Below are 22,972 nucleotides of genomic sequence, written 5' to 3'. Positions count from 1 at the left end.
AAGACACACACACAAATACACACAGCCCATCTTGCTGAATGGGTTACGTTCCTGCCCCTTCCTCAAGGCAGTGGACTTTTGTGTTGGGAGATTTCAGGGAGAATAGGGTCTACAGGACAAATACGCTGAGAAGCAGAGCTGTTCATCCAGTCGCTTTAGGAGTTTGCTATCTGGGTCATTTCCCGGTGGGAGTCAAGCCCAAAGGTGAGTCCCACAAAGGTCTGAGTAGAAGTTGCAGGCTTTTTCACTTGTGCCCAGTGGTCCTCTGGTGTGTGAACCGGCTCCTGCAGTGGACATGGGCATTTGGTCAACAGGGGAGCTCAACACACCAAAAACATAAGCCAGCCTGTTTTTCGCTGGGACTTTAAGAGGCAGGGGAATAGCTAAGCTATTCATTGCTGTCCAACTGTGACTGAAGAACTCCGAATTACAATTTCTCCATGTCACCCACACAGCAGATGACAGCGAATGGGTATGAACAATAATCTGGTTCTTGGAACACGGTGAAATTCATCTTCATATTGGCTTCTCTTCTATCGGCTTTACCTCTCTCAAATACACTCACTGTGTTGCTGCCAGAATATATTTTTAAACAGAAATTTGACCTTCTCTCTTTGCACACTGACATCTTTTCTATCTATAGGTAGAGTTCCAACATTTCTTGTCTTTTCAAATATGGTCCTTATCTAGATTTACAGATTCAGTTTCAATTTGCCTCCCCGCTTAATCATCCTCACCCTTGCCAACACCTCGTGGCCATCCCCACAACTTCCACTCCAGCAAGGATAAGCTGATAATAGCTTCCTCATACATTCTATTTCCTTTATCGTTCTACCTGTTAACTATCTCTCTTACTTCTGCCCACTTGCTTGCTAGAAAAAAACATAATTCATCTTCCAAACTGAGTCGGACATTACATCCTCTATGACGGTATGTCTCAAACTTTAATGTGCTTAGGAGCACCTGTGGATTTTGTGAAAATGCAGATTCTCGTTCAGTGAGTTTCAGGGTGAAGCCAGAGAATTCACACTTGTCACCAGTTGGTCTTGCTGCTATTGCTGGTCTAGGGACCACACTTTGAGTAGCAAGGTTCCAGGAAGTTTTCCTGATGTCACCCTTCCCCTGATAGATTCCATAACTTTTTTCTCCTCTCCTCTCCTCTTAGACCATATTTCTGTTGTTGCTCTAATTGCTGGATGATTTTACTTGTTTATATGTCTGCCTTCTTACCTGTACCTGAAGTTTCTGAAAACCAAAGACTGCCTTTTTCATCTTTGTTTCTGTAGCTCTCGGTAGAGTATATGATAGGAACACAAGAAGCCTTTGATATTTATATCAAATGTTGAATGATATATAGTCTTTACTTGCTTGTGGAACATACAGCCATGTAATCATTTTTATTTGAGGAAAAATTTTGTTGTTTGACATTTGGGCAAATGGAACCCAGGCCATATATACTGTATTTATTAAAACATATAGCTTTATTTGCTAGACCCAACCTTCAACTATGTGTGCTTTATAAATGGTTAGAGATATTTGTAACATTTTTATCATGGATACTAGCAGGGACTGTACACTAATAAATATTCAATACATCTAAACATAAATAGTCTCAAAAGGTACAAAATGCAAAATCTATAAAATGCATCTAGAACCAAAACCTTGTATAAGAGAATTTTTTGTGAACACATGGTACAATTTTCAACATGTGAGAGGGGAAAAGAGAAACAGACAGGAAGCCCCTTTTGCAGGATAGGACACTGGGGAGTGAACTATTGACATATGTTCAGTTAAGGCCCCAGCAAATCTGAGCGTGAACAAGATAATACCATGCAAGGGGTAATTTTTGAAACCAGACCACAGAAATCAGTCAATTTTGATGTTTTCCTTCTAGGCTGGATGTTCCAGAAATCATCTCTAATTAAGGGTTCCACAAGAGAATGTACAAAAGGCCAAAAAGTAAACAGAGATGATTTTGAATATGTTGAGTAAGGTCATCTTCTGAATGATAGAGTTTTATCTTGAGGCAACCAGTTTCACAATAATTATAGTTGAGGGGTGCCTGGGTGGCTCAGTCGGTTGAGTGTCCGACTTTGGCTCAGGTCACGATCTCACAGTCCATGAGTTTGAGCCCCACATCGGGCTCTGTGCTGACAGCTCAGAGCCTGAAGCCTGCTTCAGATTTTGCGTCTCCTTCTCTTTCTGCCCCTTCCCCGCTCACACTCTGTCTCTCTCTCAAAAATAAACATAAAAAAATTAAAAAAAAACCCAATAGTTACAGTTAAAAACTATGCATCTGCATCTCTAGCTGGTCAAAATATCATACAGAAGAGTGAATGACTACACTACCCAATAATCTCTCTACAAGTTTCATCTGAATGCTGTAGGAAAACGAACTCTCTCTTACATCAGTGAACACAAAATGTCCAAGAGTGCAGCTGACTCAAAGTTGAGATGATGATTAAAGGAAGCATTTATACACCCGCAGGAGGATCTTTCAAAGCTGTTTTGAAGCTCATCTATAAATGGCTTCCTGCAACATGACTCTGGAGGGGTGGGTGAATCAAAGGGTTAATTAATTGAGCAACTCCAAAGTCATTAATTCTAACAAAGGTGAAGCTACAGATGAGGAAAAAGAAGATCCTATTCCAACTTGGAGGTTTACATGGCCAACCATAGTGGTCTACGTGGGAGAAACATCATTCTGTGTTGACTTCTTTAATGGCTTTCTAGGTCTTTCCCCCAGCTATATTTATCTCCTTCTCTGCAACCCCTTTCATCATCAGTAGGAGACAGTGCTGAATAGAAATAAAGAAACTGCACTGGTGTCAGACAGATGTAGCCTCTACACTTCCTAGCTCTGTCACTTTGGGGAGGTGTCTTGGCTTTTTAAAGCCTCAGTTCGATTATCTGTAAAATGGGAATAAGAATAGTTTCTCATGGGGTTGGTGTGAACTCAGGATGAAATGAAATTCTGCAGATAAGGCTTGTAGCTCAGTACATGTTCACTGTGCAGATTTCAGTGCTCAATCAACAGTAGGCTGCCTTGTGCGCCTTGAAAGCACCCTACTCAGTGCCTGTTTCTATCCAGATGGTTTGAGCAAGAATAGACCCCTCGTTCCTCTCAGAGACTTTCAGGAGATGTGAAGCCTCAGTCTTGAAGTTGCAAACCTCTAGGGCCTAAACAAGCTTGGATTTCTCTGCAAGACCACACTGCCCGACACAATGCTGCCCTCTGCTGATAAGGGTGGAACAGTGCAGAGGGGACTAATCCTAGAGGTCAGAAAAATTGGTGGTGGAGTCCTCAGGGGGAGTCAGGGTTCAGAAGAAACATCTTCTCCCAAGATGCCTGCAGAAGCATTCTGCGCGGAAGGGAAGGCACAGTGACCTGCCCAGCTTGGTACTAAAGGTGGGTGTTGGAGTACTAACAGCCCAAGGCCTTTCTCTGTACCATTTGGTTCTCCATCATTTGATGCCCTCTTTCTGTCCAGACGCCAGCCCCAGCCATGAGATAGAAATCGTTCACCCCGGTCCATCGTGTCCCTTCAAGGAGGAAAGTGGCACTGTGCTGGATGAGTAACATGCATTAAGCTGCTTCTAGGTTATCCAGCCTCAGATGTGAGCATTAGTTCCATCATCCTCTACGGCAGGAAGCTGCGGCTGACGACATCACAGCGGCTGAGTTTACACCTCCTGACCTTAATTAGTTCGCCGGTTCTCCTTGAAAAAGAGTCACACTCCTCATTTCTCTTGCCCCGTATCCTGGGATTCTGTGTTGTCAGGTCAAGTAAAAATCCCTTGACCATAAGCTTTAGATCTCATAAGCCCTTGACCATAAACTTTATATTTCATGTTTGAAATAATAACAAAAATAATAATCCACGGTCCTACCCCATCTCTCCTTTTCTCTAAGAAGTGCAAGAAACGTTGCCTGAAAGCTGTCAGATTGAGGTTCGTGCACCACACACAAGAGGCTGGAAGGAGGGTAGAGACATCGCGGCTGCTCTGGCTTCACTCCCAGTTCAGCGGCTGAGCCTCCTGCCTGCGGCTGGGTGCCAGCCCCTGCCAGGGTGCTGCCTCCGCGGCAGCTCAGTGACCGGCGCCACAGGCCGGCTGCCTCTAGGGAGTCCTGGGCTGGTGGCAGCTTTTAATGCTCTATGAATGGAGAATCTGCTTCCCCCATTCAGGATCTGCAGCCCGTGGCCTGGCGCTGAGTCTCTGCTAAAGTCCTGATTCTGCAATTTCAGCCAGTTGACTCAAGAGTCTGCAGAAAGGTGGCCGGTCTTCTGGTTTCTAGAAGGGGAAAAAAAGAACTCTGTGAGTTCCTTGTACTTGTGTGTCATAGTTAATTCCAAAGCAAACCACAATTCAAATGTGAATTTGAAAATGTGCTGCTGATTTTCAAATGTGTTTCCATATTTATTGTATTTGAAGCTATAGTGTCTCAGTTGTTAACAGCAGGTATTCAGGAATCATACGGCCTGCTTTTGAATCTAAACTGTTCCTTTCATTAGCTGTGTGACATTGAGCAAGTTACTTAACTTGTTTGAACTTCAGTTTTGTTGTCCGTAAAATGGGGATAATAATAGTATCTATCTCTTAAGACTGTTGTGAGAATTAAATAAAATCATGTATTAAAAATGCACCATTGGGGCACCTGGGTGTCTTAGTCAGTTAAACGTCCAACTTCCACTCTCATGATCTCACAGCTTGTGAGTTCGAGCCCCGCATTGGGCTCTGTACTGACAGCTCAGAGCCTGGAGCCTGCTTCACATTCTGTGTCTCCCTCTCTCTCTTCTCCTCCCCTGCTCACGCTCTGTCTCTCAAAAATTAATAAACATTAAAAAAATTTTAAAAATGGGCAAAAGATGTCAACAGACATCTCATTAAAGAAGAGATACAGATGGCAAAGAAGCATGTGAAAAGATGCTCAACATCGTATATCATCAGGAAACTGCAAACCGAAACAATGATATACCACTATATAGCTATTAGAATGGTTAAAATCAAAAACACCTGATAATATTAAATCCTGGTGAGGATATGGAACAAAAGGAATTCTCATTGCTGGTGGGATTGCACAATGGTACAGCCACTTTGGAAGAGAGTCTGGCAGTTTCTTACAAAGCTAAATGTAGTGGTATCATATGATATGATCCAGTGATTATACTCCTAGATAGTTACCCAATGGAGCTGAAAATTTATGTTCATACAAAAACCTGCACACAGATATTTATAGTAGCTTTATTCACAATTGCCCAAACTGCAAGCAATCAAGATATCCTTCAGTAGGTGAATGGATAGCCAAACTGTGGTACATCCATCCAATGGAATATTATTCAGTGACAAAAGGAAGTGAGCTATCAAGCCAAGAAAAGACATGGAATAATCAACAAATGCATATTGCTAAGTGAATGAAACCAATCTGAAAAGGCTACACATTATATGACTTCAACTATATGACATTCTGGGAAAGGTGAAACTTGGTCAGTAAGATCAATAGTTGCCAGGGGTTTGGACAGAAGAAAGGAATGGATAAATAGATGAAAGCCCACTGGATTTGAAGGCAGTGAAACTATTCTGTATGATACTATAATGGTAGATATATAATATTGTATATTTGTCAAAACTCCTAGAACTGTACAGCACAAAGAATGAATCTTAATGCAAACCATGATCTTTAATGTATAAGTAGTGGTTGATTAATCGTAACAAATGTACCACACTAACGCAAAATGTTACTAATGGGGGGGGAGGTATATGGAAACTCTCTGTACTATTTGCTCATTTTTTCCTGTAAATGGAAAACTTCTAAACAATAAAGTCTATTAGCTTAAAAATCAATAAAAGAGTCAAAAAAAGAAAAGAGTGCTAAGTAAATTTCAGCTATCATAATTATTACAGCATTTAATTCTCGTGAAGTTGGACTGGATTTGTTTTGCGCCTTTCTTTATGTCTTCATTGTTTGTTTCTGACTACAAAGCCTCTGTGCACTTACAGATCAAGCATTATTTAATTCTCTTATGAGTAAGAAAAAGGAGGTTCAGAGAATTGCCCAAGATTAATGACTAAGGAGTGGCAAAGCTAGGACAAAGTCTAAGTATCCTATACTTTTTTAATTCCACCTTACTATCCTTCAACAATCTGAATTTGTGTTAATTCTCTGTTCAGCAGCTTTCAATTGTCATTGAACTTTAAAACTTTCTAACTCATCCAAAGGACATCTAAGACTCATGATGACGTGGTTTAAGATACAGCCTGCAACCCAAGCATGGGATAACTGAGGCATCTGGGAGGGTGCAGAGTAATTGGTTTTTCAGTCTAAATTGTTGAACAAATAAAATGAACTCTTTATTTTATTTTATTTTACATGTTTTATTTATTTTTGAGAGAGGGAGAGAGAGAGCACAAGTGGGGGAGGGGTAGAGAGAGGGGGGCAGAGGACCTGAAGTGGGGTCTGTGCTGACAGCAACGAGCCCACGTGGGGCTTGAACTCATGAACCACGAGATCATAACCTGAGTTGAAGTCGGACACTCAACCAACTGAGTCACCCAGGGGCCCCCTAATTAAGTCATTTTAATATTTGCACAGCACATGTGAACTTCTGCTCACCAATTTACGAGCTAACTTCATGTGTACTTGATGGTTTTATGATGTCATGGACGTCTCTTCTCAGAAAATTGGCATATTGGCACAGGTCTGACCCCCTCTTCCTCTCTAACAGTGTTTTGGCTTGTGAAATTATACTGCAGATCAAATAATATTTCAGGTCACTGCCAGCTCTTTGAGGGATGGGCAACCTCTTTAGTTAGTAGACACTCCAACCCACTTTCTTGCTACTCTACTTCAGCCTTACCTGCTTCTTATCCTCTAAGAGGCTCCCTTTCTCTAGAGAATGTGACAGACCCTAACGTTGTCGATGATGAGGCAGGGGGAAACCGCTTCCTTTACTGACCTCTTTCCAGCAATGATTCATGATCTGGTAGATATTTGAGGAGGCCAGCCGGGGCTTGTATAAGCGAAATCCAGTAGAGATATCTTCCACCACCTCTGAGTTGCTTCGGTTTTCATACGGGATTTTGCCTTCACTGAAGACTTCCCACATCAGCACACCTACAAGAAACGGGGAGTGCAGCACAGCTACAGTTCACAAACAGCAACCAAACGTACATCTAGAAATTGCAATTTCCTTGACATTAAAGTTCAAGTCCCTACCTTCAGGAAGTACAATAGCAAGCCACCTGAGCTGTATTTCTAAAGAACGGAGATTTCCCGGTCTTTCTAGTGATGAAGAACTTTCAAGCTTAGCCCTTTGTTATAGCTAACTCAAATGTTACTACTAAAAGTTGCAGGGGATGCAAACTGAAATGTTACACATCATGTAAATGAATGGAGTGGGTGAGATGTGCCGGAATGGGGACTAGGACAGACTGTAGAGAACTGAGGGTCAAATTTTGTCTTCAGAGGACAGTTGTGATTTAGCTCCAGCCAACATAGGGCACATGGGGATGAGGGCTCAGTATTGCAGCGTTTTCTGTGTTTTTAAAAAGAAGTCATAAATTGAGAGTTTTAAAATAAAATTTTTTAACGTTTTATTTATTTTTGAGACAGGGAGAGACAGAGCATGAACAGGGGAGGGTCAGAGAGAGAGAGAGACACGGAATCTGGAACAGGCTCCAGGCTCTGAACTGTCAGCACAGAGCCCGACGTGGGGCTCGAACTCACGGACCGCGAGATCATGACCTGAGCTGAAGTCGGCTGCTTAACCGACTGAGCCACCCAGGCACCTGAGAGTTTTAAAATAGAAATACAATTTGATTTTTTAAAATACTGTGAGGGTGCCTGGTTGCTTAGACGGTTAAGCATCCAACTCTTGATTTAGGCTCAGGTCATTGTCTCACAGTTTGTGGGATCGAGCCCCACATCAGGGCGTGCACTGACAGCATGTAGCCTTCTTGGGATTCTCTCTCTCTCCCTCTATGTCTCTGCTCCTCCCCTGCTCATGCTCTCTCTTTCTCTCACAAAATAAACACCAAGAAAAAAAAGAGTAAAATACTGTGTAGACAGAACAAAAAATATCTCCAAGTTGTCCATTTTTGACCTCTGATTTAAACCCTTTCCTCTTCTGTTTTCAGAACAAATGTCCCACCCAGTTTTATTATGTACCAATATATTCATGGGATGTCAGAATGGGAAGAGAGCTTGCAAATAACCACTTTCCTTGGTTTTCAGAGCATATTTCAGAGATTCTTAGGGCAGAGTTTTCCCAAGTATGATTCCCAAGACATCTGAATAAAAATCACCTCAGAAGTTTGTTCAAATGGCAGATCCTGGGCCCCCAGCCCAGACCTCTGGATCAGGATTTCTAAGGGGTCTAAAGAGGCATCTCAGGAGTTCTGGAAATTTGGAACCTGACTGTGAATAGGACTGTGTAGCTCCTTAAGATACCAGAATTTCTAGTGAGATTTCTTTGGAAAATCAAGGCCTGCTGCTGGAAGCTCATTTGAAAACAATTGCTTTCATGCCAACCTTGCAATGCATTGATTGGAAACTGAGGAAGGCCCAAAGAGCTTACTTGACTTGCTTAAAATAGCACAGCTAATTAGGGCAAAAGCATTAAAATGCATAACAATTCTCAATGGTCTTGAGGCAGGCATCAAGTTCTCAGTCCACCCAGGTTTCTGTCTCTCAGGCTTGCCGCTCCTGTGATCTACCCTCTCCACCCTGCTTCTATCAAGCAGGCTAAGTTTTGGATACTAAGGGGGCACATCTCAGGCAGGCGTGGACTGAAGCGAAACCTTCTAATTATAAGATGCAACAGAAAATTCACAACTGACAACCTATGGCAGAAAAGCCCTCATGCAGAGTTGGCTGGTGGATGTGACAAAGCGGCCATGACTACAAACGTGTGGCTCGGTGCAGCGTGACCAGCTGCATCCCTCAGAGAGTGGCTACACATCGGCCATACCTTTCCCCATTGTAGAGGTACTTGGGGAAAAAAGAATCTTCTGCAATGGCTCTGGTGCAGTTTTATTTCTTCCAAGTTCGTTCTATAACTTAAATTTGAGTAACAAAGTCTTAGCTAGGCTGTTGAACAGGGAAGCTGTTTTAAGGAACAGTTCAGAAGAACCAAAAATTAACAAACCACTTGATTGTTGGAACTGGATATTCTAAAATGCTGGGAAGACTTCAAAACTAGTTCTCTTAAGAGATTTAATTAGTCAGTTTCTCCCTGGTACTCTAGGTCAATACACTTGGCAAACATTCCCTTCATGCACAATGGCAAAATCCAACACCAACTCATTTCTTTCCAAACTATAACCCTTATAATCCAAATCAAAGAGATTGTCTGGTATGTTTTTGCGTATAGTTTAGTAGTTTGTGTATAGTTTGTGTACAGTTGTGCATAGTTTAGTACACACAAACTATGGCTTAGGATAATATGACAAAACCAGCAAGAATATTTAGTACTTTCTGCCATACCGACATCATTCATTCTGGCCTTTCATTCATGCCCATTTACACTTATCAGGAATTCTGATCCCTTATCATGGACTGCCAAGTTCGTTGTCTACTCTTCTCTCAGTAAGACAGCACCTCTCTTTCCTTTGGACACACCACATTTCTATAATTGCTGTTTTTTTGTAAAACAATGAAGATCCCTGGATCTCCAAATGGAGATGGTTCTCTCTCATCATTCAGATCTGTGCCCAAGGGTCACTTCCTTGGAGAGACCTTCCCAGACTATGGTATTTAAACCCACCCTCTTGCCTGGGTGGCTCAGGAGGGTGAGCATCCGACTTTGGCTCAGCTCATAATCTCACAGTTCATGGGTTTGAGCCCCATGTTGGGCTTTGTGCTGACAGCGCAGAGCCTGCTTGGGATTCTGTCTTCCTCTCTCTCTGCCCCTCTCTTGCTTGTGCTTTCTCTCTCAAAAATAAGTAAACATTAAAAAAAAGTTTAAAACAGACCCTCCATCCTAGTCAGTTTCTATCCCATTACTGTTTTGTTTTATTCATAGCATTTATTACTATGTGACTTTGTCTTACATACATAACTATTAGCTTGTTTACATGATTGTTATCTGTCTCTCTCTAAAATTTACCTCCAAGAGAATAGGAGTCTTTCATATACAGGCACCACTGCATCGTGAGTACCTAGATTAGCCCCGGCTTATAGTAGATGTTCGATAAATTGTTGTTGAATAAATGAGTAAAATATTTATTGAGGGTTAAGTGTGAAAATATAATTTTGAACAAAATATGGTCCTGGTCTTCAAGGAACTCATATTCTAGTCTCCTCACTCCTCCAGCTTTTGATCTCACAGAAGCTGTCACCGGAACTCACATTTCCGTTCTCATTTTACCCCCCATTTCAAAGATCTCTAAGACCAAATGCAACAATGAGGCTCCTTCATACTTTTCAGAGCTGTTATCACACACAGACTATCAGTGGGATGCCCTCATCACCAAGAGTCCTGGGCAAGTACAGTTGCCTGGATCTGACAAGTAAAACAGCTGGCTGGCAGTCCTGGATCCTGTGGGTGTGGGGACAGAGGGACACTCACCAAATGACCACACATCTGACTTGCTGCTATAGCGACTGAAGGAGAAGACTTCCGGGGATGCCCACTTCACTGGGAACTTGGTGCCTGTGGAACTGGTGTATTGATCATCAAGGACGAACCTGGGTAGAGAGTGGAGAAAGAATGTCTGAATGTTTTGGGGGCCTGGGTCTCGTACCTGAGACTTTGCTGGCACCACGTCCCCATATTACCTTGTCATCCCAAAGTCGGACACCTTGATGACTTGGTTTTCTCCCACTAAACAATTTCTGGCAGCCTGGAATGGAGACAGGCAAACAAAAGAGAAAAGAAAATGGTTGATGGATAAGCAGTATACAAGGGCACTCAGGAGCTTTACAGATGCTAATTAAGCTTCACTAGCACCTGACAGGAGTTAGCTAAAAAGTTAAATGTGTAAGATCCCTTATCAGGATGAGTAAGTTTGGTCTTTTAGTTTTATTCCTGGGATTCTAATTAGAAGAGAAACCCATGGTGGTGTTTAACCAACGATATGTATTGGTTTTATTATGTGTTCTAATGCAATCTGATGCAATAGGAAATGTTAACATTAGGGACGGTAATGAAGAAACTGTCACCCATTTGACTAAAATAAGAATGTTTTGAGGTTGCCAATCCTCTTTAAACTATTCCTCAATAAGGAGAGTACCTAGTCTCTAGTATCACAGGATTGTGCACTTAGTGATAAAAGACTCCATTCTCTTTACAAATTTTATTTTATTATTTTTTCTTTTTTTCAAATTTTAAACGTGCCTACAAATCCCAAGGGGGATATGGTAAAATGAATATTTCTGAGCTCCAACCCCCAGAGATTCTGAGAATGGTTTTAGCATCACCCCAATGTGATTGTGGTAGATCCTTGGATAATAGTTTGAGAATTTTACCAAGAGGAAACTGAGGCACAGAGAGGTTATGAAGGAGAGGCTATATGTTTCATTCTGGAAGAATGTAAACTCAGACTCAGAGGGTACAAGTTAGAAGCAGGGCTGGGATTTGAGCCCAGATCTGAGTCCTACTAGGGCATCCCCAAGTGGGTAGAAATTGAGAGGGGAAGGAAGATGGTCTGTGACTTGTTATTTATCAATTTATTCCCAGTCTGGCTAGCTGTACATTTCAGGGGGACACACCCCTTCATCCTGAACCTATAGTTGTTTGCCCCGCATCCTCTTACCAGGTCTCTGTGGATGACACATGCCTCTTCCAGGTAGGCCATGCCCTCACACACGTCCAGGCACATGCCCAGCAGGGTTTCTGCAGCAAAGAGTCCTCGCTGGTTGCGCAGGTAATCCGACAGGCAGCCGTGCTCCATGAACTCAAACACCAGGCAGATGGGGGCCTGCTCTAGGCATACCCCATACAGCTGCACCAGTTTGGGGTGAGAGAGTTTCCTGGAGGAAAAAGGCAAGGGGTGAGATGGTCTAAAGTCAGTCTCCCCCAAACACACTCCGTCCCCTAAACAAAAATGACCTGAAGGATGGTGAGCAATCAAATGGTGTGTGTGAGGACAAAGGGTGGTCAGTGTGGCTGGCACATCATGGACCAGAGGAGAGATGGGTAGGAGATGAGACTGGGCAGTGGACAGAGGAAGACCATGACAGGCTATATAGACCATGGTGAAGAGTTTGATTTTAGTCTCCATGCCATTGGAAACCATTGCTAGATTTGAGCAGCAAAATGGCATAACATGGCGGCAAAATGGTATTTAAAGAACACAGCACAGAACATCAACCCGAAGACATCTTTGTGTACTCTTGTTTTGGCCACTCACATCATGACTTCAGCCTCCTCTATGAAGTCCTCTTCCGACATAGCCCCTTCTTGAATGGTTTTGATGGCCACCTTGTCCTTGTTGAGCCAGTAGCCAAGATGCACCAACCCAAACTGCCCACTGCCAATTTCCTGTACAAAAGTGAGCTCTGAGGGATCAATCACCCATTTCCCTAGAAGAGAGAAAGAGAGTTTTCCAGGGTTGGCAAGGAGTAGATATGAGGTATAGGGCTACAAGAAGACTAATAGCCCTAGATAGAATGTTATCTTCTTGATAATATAACCTAAAGATGGCAAATAGTATAAGCTTTAGACTTAGAACTTAGATCTTAAAGTTATTTCCACCCCGCTAATAATAACATAGGATATGCATTTAAAACCATGAAAAATGTTTGTGGGGAGAGATTACATGGAAAGAGGAAGGAAAATGGCATTAATCAAGATCTCAAAGAAAGTAAATGAAAGGGTTCTTGCAACACCTCAACTATTTTTTTCTACCTGATTGAAAATGTTTTATTGTTGGGGCACCTGAGTGGCTCAGTTGGTTAAGCGTCCGACTTCGCCTCAGGTCATGATCTCATCCTAAGTTGATCTCATCCAAAGTTGGCTGCTCAACTGACTGAGCCACCCAGGCACCCCAAATGGTCATTTTTAAGTCTGGGGAAGAATTACGTACATGGAAAGCCCATTCAGAATTTGCCCCAGACCTTTAGGGATGTGATATGACAGTCCTGAACGCACTGCTCACCATATCTCAGTCCTGCTGTGACTGGGGCTTTCTGCCTCCAGGAACAAACTGGATACCGGAGTCGAGTGACCAGACCTGGGTTGATTAAAAAGTGAAAGGTGGCAGTTAGAGCTTTACTATAGCAACTGTTCAAATTAAACCACCAGGAAAAAAAAAAATAACCCAGTGCAAAAGCTATTTTTATTCTGGAAAACAAATCCCAACACCCAATCACTAATATCACACTCCCTCCAGCAAGAGTCATAAAAACAGATGGGCAGGTGGTGAAATCCCATGAGTCTAACCACAGAATTTGCTAGTGGAAAACATGCAATATGATCAAATATTCGGCATTCTTTTCTATTTGTAGATTTAGTTATTATTTATGGTCAGTTTGCCTGCGATGAAGAAACCCGGCTGGGAATTTGTCATTTTTTTCCCCAAGTTCCCCAGTGAGTGCCCCCCCCCCCCCACCGCCCCTGCCCTGGCCTTGTCCTTTAGAAGTTACCTCCTCCATTGTGTTGGTGGTAATTGATGAGGAGAGGGATGGAATCAAACACATACTTTTCAGCCACATAATATCGCTTGGGGTTATCATTAGTTTCCTTGATGTGATAATGCTTGATACAGGGGTTGTTCTCACTTAAACAAAAGAAGCATAAATGCAGTGATTATTAAGAAGCAATGTTTAGACACAAAAATGTCTACTGGTATCAGCTTCGTATGAGCTTTGTTTTTTACCCTCTCAGAAGGATGGCAGATATTAATTCTTACTGGACTTTGCTTATTGCCAAACTGCTTTGTTGTTACTTATTTTTTAATTACAATAGAATTTGAGACCTGGATTGGCTCTTAGATATTTTTTTACAGAGGAGGAAACAGAGGTATGGAGCGGGGCAGACAGCATGAGGGTCTTGCAGTCAGCCGGCTGGAACATGGCCACTTGAGCTCCATTGTCTCAGAGAGGCACCATCAGCTGTCTGAGCCTCGGTTTCTTCGATGGAAAGGAGCATAGTAATACCTGCCTTCAGAGCTGATTAGGATCAGAAACAGTCTGTAGGGTTCAGACACATGGTAAGGACTCAGTAAATGGTAGGTAGCTTTGTTAGCAGAGCCAGAACTAAATACGTATCTTCTCGCTTCTGGCTGAAAGTATCTTCTTTGTTAGCTGTGGGTTAAATGATAAACGCATCAAATGCAGAGTCAAGTATTTTATTTCTTTAGAGCTCTGCACGCAGGGATGCTAATTTAGGAGAGACAGTGGCGTCTGGACCCAGCTCTGTCACTCTCCAGGAAAATGACTTCAACAATGTCCTTAATCTCCCTGGCCTTGATTTTCTCAGAGGGATCAGCAAAAGCACACTGTTTCGAGCCACCCCTCTAGCTCTTGCCCTGTCTGATGGTGCTGTGTGTGGCCTATTGCTCACCCACCTCAGGACTATCTCTCCCCACTTTGCTGAGCTGAGTTAGCACCGTACCTTACAACGGCTTTAGTGAAAACAGACACGGTGTAAGTTCCTGGAGTCCTGGAATCTCGTACCATGAAGGCTCCTTCTTTGGCCTGGAATGGTTAGAAAATACAGAAGGTTAGTGATCCCAGGAAACCTGGCTCCTGCGTCCAGCTCTACTTTCTTGTCTGTGAAAGGAGAAAATACTATAGGCCAGCTTTGCACAGAGCAGAATTTCAGCAATAATGGCTAGCATTTCACCTGCTCAAGCAACAGGTATTACTTAAGGTCCTACCCTGGATCAGAGACTTCTGGTGATGACATAAGCAGTGCATGAAGACAGATAAATGCAAGGCTGCCCTTTTGGAGCTCACCATGTACCAGCCTCATTACAGATATTGTCCAACCCTCACCACAACACTGCAGTCTAGACGTCACATCCTCAATTTACTGATGAGGACACTGAGTGCCACAGAGCTTCTGTGACTTTCCCACCATCCGCAACTAGTACGCGGTGGACCTGGGATTTGAACCTTGCACGTGGCATGTGAGCAAAGGCCATGCTCATTCTGCTGCTCCAGGATACCTCTGCGCAACAAATGTTAGAAACCACTTCTCCATTCCCCTCCAAGGGCACAAAGCTTTCTGACCTGGAAGCTTTGTCAGTTTCTTCATGGGAACGTATTTATCAGGCCCTTTCTAGAGTGCTGATTTTGCTGCAGGGCAAAAGGAGAAAAAAACATGAAGTTCCTGGTTGCATGAGGGAAGTGGAGAGAAGGAAAAGCCCCAAGACTGTGCTCTTCCCTCCCCTTGACAGTTTTGCCGGTGCTAATGAATCAAGCACAAGCAAATGGATATGCCAATTTATTCGTTCCTGGTGGAAACATTACAATCTGAACTCTGTTTTGAGTACATCACATCTAATGCTGTGTTTCTGCCCAGCTGTAAATGCGTGCTGGTAATATTTGCAAAAGCTATTACTATGAGTTACTTAACTTCAACATATAGAGGGCCACAAGTGAAGGCCAGAGAAACACATGAGCCTCATGTGTGAGCCACATAGACTGATAGCATATGGAGCACAGAGTGTACGATTTAGAACGATGCAAGCCCCTCCATCCCCAAATCCTCTCCATCCCCAAAGTGGATTGTCTACACACTGTGAAAGCAATACACACAGATGGCCATGCTAACTGTTTGTACCCTAGAATCTCAGCATTATAGGATGTTTAGCAGCATCCCTGGCTTCTATCAACTGGATGTCAGACACTGCCAAGTTGTCCCTGGGGGACAAAATCACCCCGGTTGAGAACTACTGATCTGGCCCCACTCCCTATACTCCTGTGTCCCAAACTTTGTTGACTATCACAATCACCTGAAGAATCTGAAGCACAGAACAAGACAAAACAAAACAACAAACACCGAACCGTGCTTCACCGCATGCATATGACCTTTGAATCACCAGGACTGGCAACCTGGTTCGTGAACTTTTTAGAAGCTTGCCTTGTGATTCTTAAAAAAAAAAAAAAAAAAAAAAAAAAAGTTTTATTTATTTTGAAGGAGGTGGGAAGGGCGGAGAGAGGGAGTGAGAGAAGGCTCCACACTGTCAGCACCAAGCCTGATGCAGGGATCGATCCCATGAACCAGGAGATCATGACTTGAGCTAAAATCAAGAGTCAGACATTTACATGACTGAGCCACCCAAAGGCACCTGCTGTGCAATTCTTACCGACTTGCAGGTTTGGGCTCCACTGACTTAGCTGAACATGTAGCTCCTATTTGTAATATCCTGATGAGTAGTCTCTATCTTTAAACAGCAGTAAAACTCAGTGTGGAGCCTGCTTAAGATTCTCTCTCTTTCCCTCAGCCTCTCTCTCCTGCTCTCTCTCTCTCTCTCAAATAAAAAATAAGATAAAATAAATAAAAGAGCTTTTATAAATAAATAAATAAACAAATAAATAAATAAAAATAGCTTTTGAGGCACAATTTACATACCATGACATTCTCCCGTTTCAAGTGTACAATCCAATGATATTTAGTAAATTTACAGAGTTGTGTCACCATCACTACAATCCAATTTTAGAACATTTTCATTACTCTCAAAATATACTTCTATTTGCACCCTGGCCACACTAATATGCTTTCTGTTTCCATAGATTTGCCTGCTCTAGGCCTTTCATGTAAATGAAATAATATAATATGTGGTCTTTTGTGCCTGGCTCCTTACAGGGAGCATATTGTTTTCTAAGATTTATCCAAGTTGTAGCATGTATCAGTCCTCCATTCCTTTTTATGGCTGAATAATATTCCATCGTACTGATGTATCACATTTTGTTTACCTGTTCATCAATGGATGGACACTTGGGCTGTGTCCACCTTACGGCTACTGTGAATGGTGCACCCGTGTCTGGCTTCTTTTGATCAAACTACTTTTGTGATATTCGTCCATGCATTACATGTAGCATAGCTTATCTTCAGAGATTTCCCCCTTTATCAAATAATGAAGCTTTTGCTCTTGCCTCATTAGAATGGGATGGGTTAAACTCACGGCAGGAAGGAACAAAACTTCAGCAGAGGAAGATTTTATCTGCATATCTTATTCTAAAAGGGGAAGAAACAGACCAAAAAAACCCCAGACGTTTATCAAATGTTTGTGAAGAGGGGAACGTGAACATCTCTTCTATTTAATTAGTAATGTTTTGTTGTTGTTCTCATTCTCCCAAAGAAGCCATTATTTTTTTAAACCAAAACAAAACCGTAATCAGAGTGGGGCCCAGCTGTGAACAAGAGTAATCCACAGACGTGAGAAAAAGGGGAGGTAATGTTTGCAGGCAGCTCGGCTAAGCAGGGGAGGTTCAGAGCTCTTCCCCCATCATACTTGCTCTAGGTGGCATTCAGTGAGGGCGACAGGAAACTCTCATGTGGGGCTGAGGCAGTCTAGAGTTCTGAGGAAAATGAGGCATCCAGCATGTGCCTTACCACTTACTTCCTGCAAAGGGCTCAGAGGAAGTCACAACCACTAAGAACACTGTAAAGGGTCTTTGTTCATATCACCATCATGCAAAGGGGGCACTGACTTGTACAGTTTAGCCAGAAGAGGGGCCCTTGTTCCTTGGGGCATTTTTAAGGTTTCAGTTTACCTTTTACTAATTTTCAAAGAGGCAACAATAGGGGAAAAAGCCATGGAGATGGTGAAATATATGGATGGGAATTATGGGATGGGAGAATAGAACTTAGCTCATATATTCCCTTGTTAACTGTGTGTGTGTGCATGTATATGTGTGAAGACGCACCCCTCCTCTAGTCCAGAACTATGCCACTGATTCACACTCTGAATGTGGCCTCAGTTTACTCTTTTGTAATACAGATGTTCTTCAAAGGGAATTCTTACTCTACCAGTCTATAATTCTGTGAATTCCAGCTGTTTCCTGTTTAAATGTATGAGCTTCGCTTTCCTCATCTGTAAGATTCCCTTTGTAAGGTTGTTGGGAGAATTAAAGTGTATAGAGCCGTTCCTGGAATATACCAGAACAATGACTGTTAGGGCTATCATTAGCCATTGTTGTCGTATGCTATGGTATTCTGTCTGTTGGAGGTATTAATTCCTCCAACACACGTGCGCGATGCTGTAAGCCATGAAATCCCTGCTTGCGAGGAATTTACTCTCTAACTAAATGGGTTAAGACAGAAGATAAACTGCTGAGGCCCAAGAGAGAGTGAGAACACTGCCACTGGAGAAGTAATGACATTGCACCAGAAAGGTTCAAAGGACAGACAACCACGTTCCATGGCCAGGGAGATGGAAAGCATGAGAAGCTTCTTAGAGGAGGTGTTATCTGATGAATGGATACGACGGTGTAGGAAATGCTTTTCTGTAGTTCCTAAACTTGGGTAACTTCCAGAATCACCTGGGTGCCACCTCCAGAGGTTCTGGTTGGTGAGGCCTAGAGTTTGGAATCTGTATTTCTATAAAGACCCCCCAGTGATGCTCTTGATCAGCCAGTTTCTCTTTAAGCATAGTTGTTAATTTAAAAACATTTTTTAAGCATTTAATGTATTTATTCATTCAACACATATTTGTTGAGTAACTACTTTGTCATAAATACAGTTTGGGTTTCTAGGTGCAGCGGGAACAAGATAAAGCCTTTCTATTCTAGTGGAGAACTGTGGATGGGGCAGTACATTAGGAGCTCTAGTTGATAAAAATCTATCAATCCATCTCTTAAGGGTCCTACACTTGTTAGATAACAGAGATACTAAACACACCCACGAAACAATTCTGCTATTGTTTCAAGCAGCCGACAATACAGGGACCCGCTGATGTTTGCCCTTATATTACCTAAGAAGGCAAAGAGGATTTGGTAAAGTAGTTCAGAATATTAGCACGGAGGAATGTTTCAACTGCCCCAGAAAGCAAAATGTATTTAAGTGTCTCCAAGGAACTGCTGTCGAACAGGAAACCTCTTCAGCTTGTCATTAAATGTGGGCTGTTTCAAGGGCTCCATGGGTAACACTTCATTAACCGACGTGTGATTGAAAATAACAAAACTGCACTTGTTTAAACTCCATATAATTCAGGTTTTTAATTAATTTTGCAATCCTTTCAATTAGTTCTTATCGGTCAGGTTTTGCTATGTTATCCAGTAACATAGCTTGGCTGAAGTAGGAGCTGAGCCCGCTGCATACGCATCATAAGTTTGGCTAGAAAACAATACAGATTCCCAGGAACTGACTCTGGAGATTCTGATTCTGTAGGTCTGGGTGGGGGCCTGGGATTCTGGATTTTTAAGTTTCCCAGTGGTTCTAATGCGTGGTCTACTGGGGACCACAGGAAATCATGAAGTGCAGAGTTGATGTGGAACCAAGGAGAAAGCAGGGTCCAGTAATGACTCAGATCGATTCCTCTTTCCCCCCATGAGATCTGACTCTTCAGAGTCGTCTCTGAACTCTGAGGCCACTGCCAGCCTGCCTCAGTCTCATAGTTTATCTTGGATTGTCCTCTGACTTTTCAGTTTGCCTTCTTTTTCAGTACAGCCTAAAGTTTGTCGAGGTCAAAGATCCTATCTCAAACACCCCTAAGTGCTTAGTCCTGTGCTCAGCAAAATGGTAAGGTACTTGAGTTTATAGCCAGATATCCTAATAAAGGAAATGGTGCACACACGCCGAAGCTGAGAGGGCTGCTAACGGAGACAGATGACATAGTGCAGGCTGTCTGTTGTGTCCCTCACTGGTAAGCACACAGAGTCTTTTGAGAAATCCGTAAACAACTGAACTTGCTCTCTTTGATGAGAGCAAGCTGCCCAAGGGCAGAACATCTCACCTTGTCCTCTTTGCTAGCAGCTTGCTAATCGGCAACTTACCCGAAGAAGATGAAGTTCATTGCTCCCCAGTATGACGATGGGTTTTTCCTTCTCCCCTCCCCTTTTCCTCTTACAGAAATTCTATTTTTGCCTTTGACGGAATGAATCAATCTGTCACCAGTTTCCCCTTCTACAAAAGTAAATTGCATGCCAATAATAAACTGCATGCCTTTAAATTAATCTTTAACAATATTTATTAACCCTCCACCTTCCCATCACAGACTTTCATTCCCTTCCTGGCACCTTCCCGGGTCTCCTTCTCTAAATCTCATCACTAACTGGGCAAATAGTGGCTACCAGTTTGGGTAGCCAGCTGTCCCAGTTTGTCCAGGACTGAGGGGAGGCTGGGATTTCTGGGCACAGGACTCTCAGTTTTAAAACTGGGACAGTCCCAGGACCAACCAGGATGAGTTGGTTACCCCACCTTCATCCCGTGCAGGAGAGATTTGCAGTTTAATTTAAATTTCTTACAGACAGGAAAACCTTTAAACATGGTGAAGATATGGTGCAATGGCAGGGACAAGGTTGACATTTTGGCACAGGGAGACTAATGTTTCCAACAACACATACCTACAGTTTGCTGGTCTCATCGGTAAGACTAGTGTTGGGCACGGGTCATTAATGTCTGAATATTAGACTCGTCTGGAGAGATTTTTCTCTGAATTATTAATGCTTAGATCCTACCAACTAGATATTCTGATTTAATCCATCTGGTGTGGGGCTTGGGCATTGGTATTTTAAAAAAAATGTTTCCCATGTGATTCTAATGTGCAGACAGGCCCGAGAACCACTGCTTTAGGCATATATGCTGGTAAAGTAATTGATTGCTCTGTGGAAGACTTTTTTCTCAATACTTCCATACATTTGGTTTCTCTGAAAGAGCTATAAATGTGCAGTTTTAAGTGCTACTCAAAGTGTGGTCTGCAGTTGGGTGCCAGTTGGCAGATTTTTGCTGGCCCACCACCAGACAGAAAGGGAAATTGAGAGAAAGCGGTTAGACATTTTTTACAGCACTCAGACTAATTTTGTGTCTAATAAATCAAAGACTAATAAAAAATTAAACTTGCAGGTTTTGTGTCCTTGCTTCTTTATTTTTTTTCTAGTCGTTCATTTTTATTTATTTTACACAATATAAGCCTGTGACAAATTGGAAATTGAAAAGCAACCGCAAAAAGTGATCCATCAACGCAGGTATTTGAGAGGCACTGGCACAGAGTAACAAATGGCCTCCTGGTCCAGGAAGAGAGGGTTCACCTTGAGTGCCAATCAACTGATGGCAGCTGCCTAGAGCACTGTGTTGACAAGGATCTCAAAGCCATGGACTGCGATCAACAGTGTCACATAAGATCAGGAGCAAAGGGTGACAGTATGAATCCTGGCTAACTCATTGCTGATTTAGTCCAATTCTTCTTGTCTTGTACTCATTGAGAAACTAAGACCCAGGAGGATGAAACATCCCCAAAGCCACAGACTGTGTTGGTGACAGAACAGCGATTAGGACATTTACTTTTCCCACCACACCATGCTTTCTCTCTTCTCATCTCTTGCTCCCTTGATTCTGACATCCTTGGGCAAGATCAGTCCTGCTATCCACACTGCATGGCTCTTAAGAACTGATGCATAAAAATAAATTAAAACAAGTGATGTATTTCTCCTGGGCTATAGCCCAACCAAGTAGCATGTAAGTCACTGCCACCCCTGACCTAGCCAGAGAAGCAGGCAAGGAAAACTAGCCCCATGGCTCCCCATCACAGACAGAAAGGCCACTATATTTGTCATGACAGTTGCATGTCAATACCAAGACATGAGACTCTCCATGGGTTTCTTATCCTGTTGTATGCTAGTTTCTATAAATCCCCAGAATATTTTCACTGAACATGAAAATCACTGTTAATCTAATATATCAACTTACTACATTGGCATAAACCATAGTATGGCTGAAAAAAAAGCACAATTCATTTTATTTTAAGTCAAAGGCAGGTCAAGGAGACTTACTGTGTCCAAAAGAAGTTTTTCAGCTTTGTCTCGGCTGATACTCTTATTGTACCACCTGAAAGCAGGAGAAAGTCATATGTCAATGACACTTAAATGTTTAAAAATTATTTACTTGTAAAAGGTAATTAATTCTAGAAAATGATTTGGTCATTTTCTATTTGTACCACTGCATTCAAACTTAAAAACAAAGGTATGCACCATATCCGGGTAATAAAATGTTTAACTGGAAGGGAATAAATGAATTAGAATTGGTAAAATAGAGATAATTTTTGAAGCTGGGTTTTGGGTATAATGGAGGTCCATTATGTTATTCTATTTTTACGCATGTTGGAAATTTTCCATAAGAAAGTTTTATAAAAACTTTATCTTCTCTATTTCATAAGTTAGTGGATGGTTATAAGTAGGATGATGCTAGGACAACTATAACAATTGAGTACAAATTTGAAAGTTTAGCCTTGTAAAATAATTGTAATATTTTCCTCTTTTAGACCTATTTTCTAAATCTTCTGCAAAGTAATTACTTTTATAATTTTGGAGTCTGGTGAAAAAAACTTAAAAGTGGTAAAAAGAATATGAACGATTTTTAGGGATGAAGTTTTTGAATTTTGCTGTTAATACTTGAGCCACATCCTGGCCTTTCTGACCATTTATGAGATAAGAGGAAATAGAATGGTTATCAGTTAACAATCAATTTTGAATAGTATAAATTTCAGAGGGGAGAACTTTTAGATGGGAAGGAACACCACTCACCAAACTTGTTGTCTACTAGAAAGTAGCCACAGGGGCACCTGAGTGGCTCAGTTGGTGATTTCGGCTCAGGTCATGATCTCACCATTTGTGAGATCTAACCCTACATTGGACTCTGTGCTGATAGCATGGAGCCTGCTTGGGATTTTCTCTCTCTCTCTCTCTCTCTCTCCCCTCCTCCTCTGCTCTCTCTCTCTCTCAAAATAAATAAATAAACATTTAAAAAAATTAAAACATAAAAAGTAGTCAGAATATGGGAATTAGTGGACCCATCTGAGCCTTTTTTTAAATTTTATTTTATTTAAAAAAAATTTTTTTTTTCAACGTTTATTTATTTTTGGGACA

The 22,972-nt window shown here is 42.1% G+C and overlaps 1 protein-coding gene across 1 annotated transcript in view; it reads right to left on the bottom strand.

Annotated features, from left to right (window-relative positions):
* Positions 1-2,192: 2,192 nt before the first annotated feature.
* Positions 2,193-22,972, bottom strand: part of ITK (IL2 inducible T cell kinase) — a 58,115-nt gene continuing 37,335 nt past the window's right edge. The window contains exons 8-17 of the mRNA XM_040443201.1: positions 21,881-21,935; positions 14,556-14,638; positions 13,586-13,719; positions 13,099-13,173; positions 12,352-12,523; positions 11,755-11,971; positions 10,778-10,842; positions 10,569-10,687; positions 6,957-7,114; positions 2,193-4,293 (exon numbers count right to left, since the gene is read on the bottom strand). Of these exons, the coding sequence (XP_040299135.1) occupies positions 4,222-4,293; positions 6,957-7,114; positions 10,569-10,687; positions 10,778-10,842; positions 11,755-11,971; positions 12,352-12,523; positions 13,099-13,173; positions 13,586-13,719; positions 14,556-14,638; positions 21,881-21,935 (1,150 nt within the window). The 3' untranslated portion in view covers positions 2,193-4,221. The remainder of the gene's footprint in view (positions 4,294-6,956; positions 7,115-10,568; positions 10,688-10,777; positions 10,843-11,754; positions 11,972-12,351; positions 12,524-13,098; positions 13,174-13,585; positions 13,720-14,555; positions 14,639-21,880; positions 21,936-22,972) is intronic.

Source organism: Herpailurus yagouaroundi, unplaced genomic scaffold (genome assembly GCF_014898765.1).
Source record: "Herpailurus yagouaroundi ecotype Mexico unplaced genomic scaffold, PumYag 29, whole genome shotgun sequence".
Taxonomy (NCBI): domain Eukaryota; kingdom Metazoa; phylum Chordata; class Mammalia; order Carnivora; family Felidae; genus Herpailurus; species Herpailurus yagouaroundi.
Note: the sequence above shows the minus strand (reverse complement) of the source record. Positions and strands in the feature narration are given on the sequence as shown.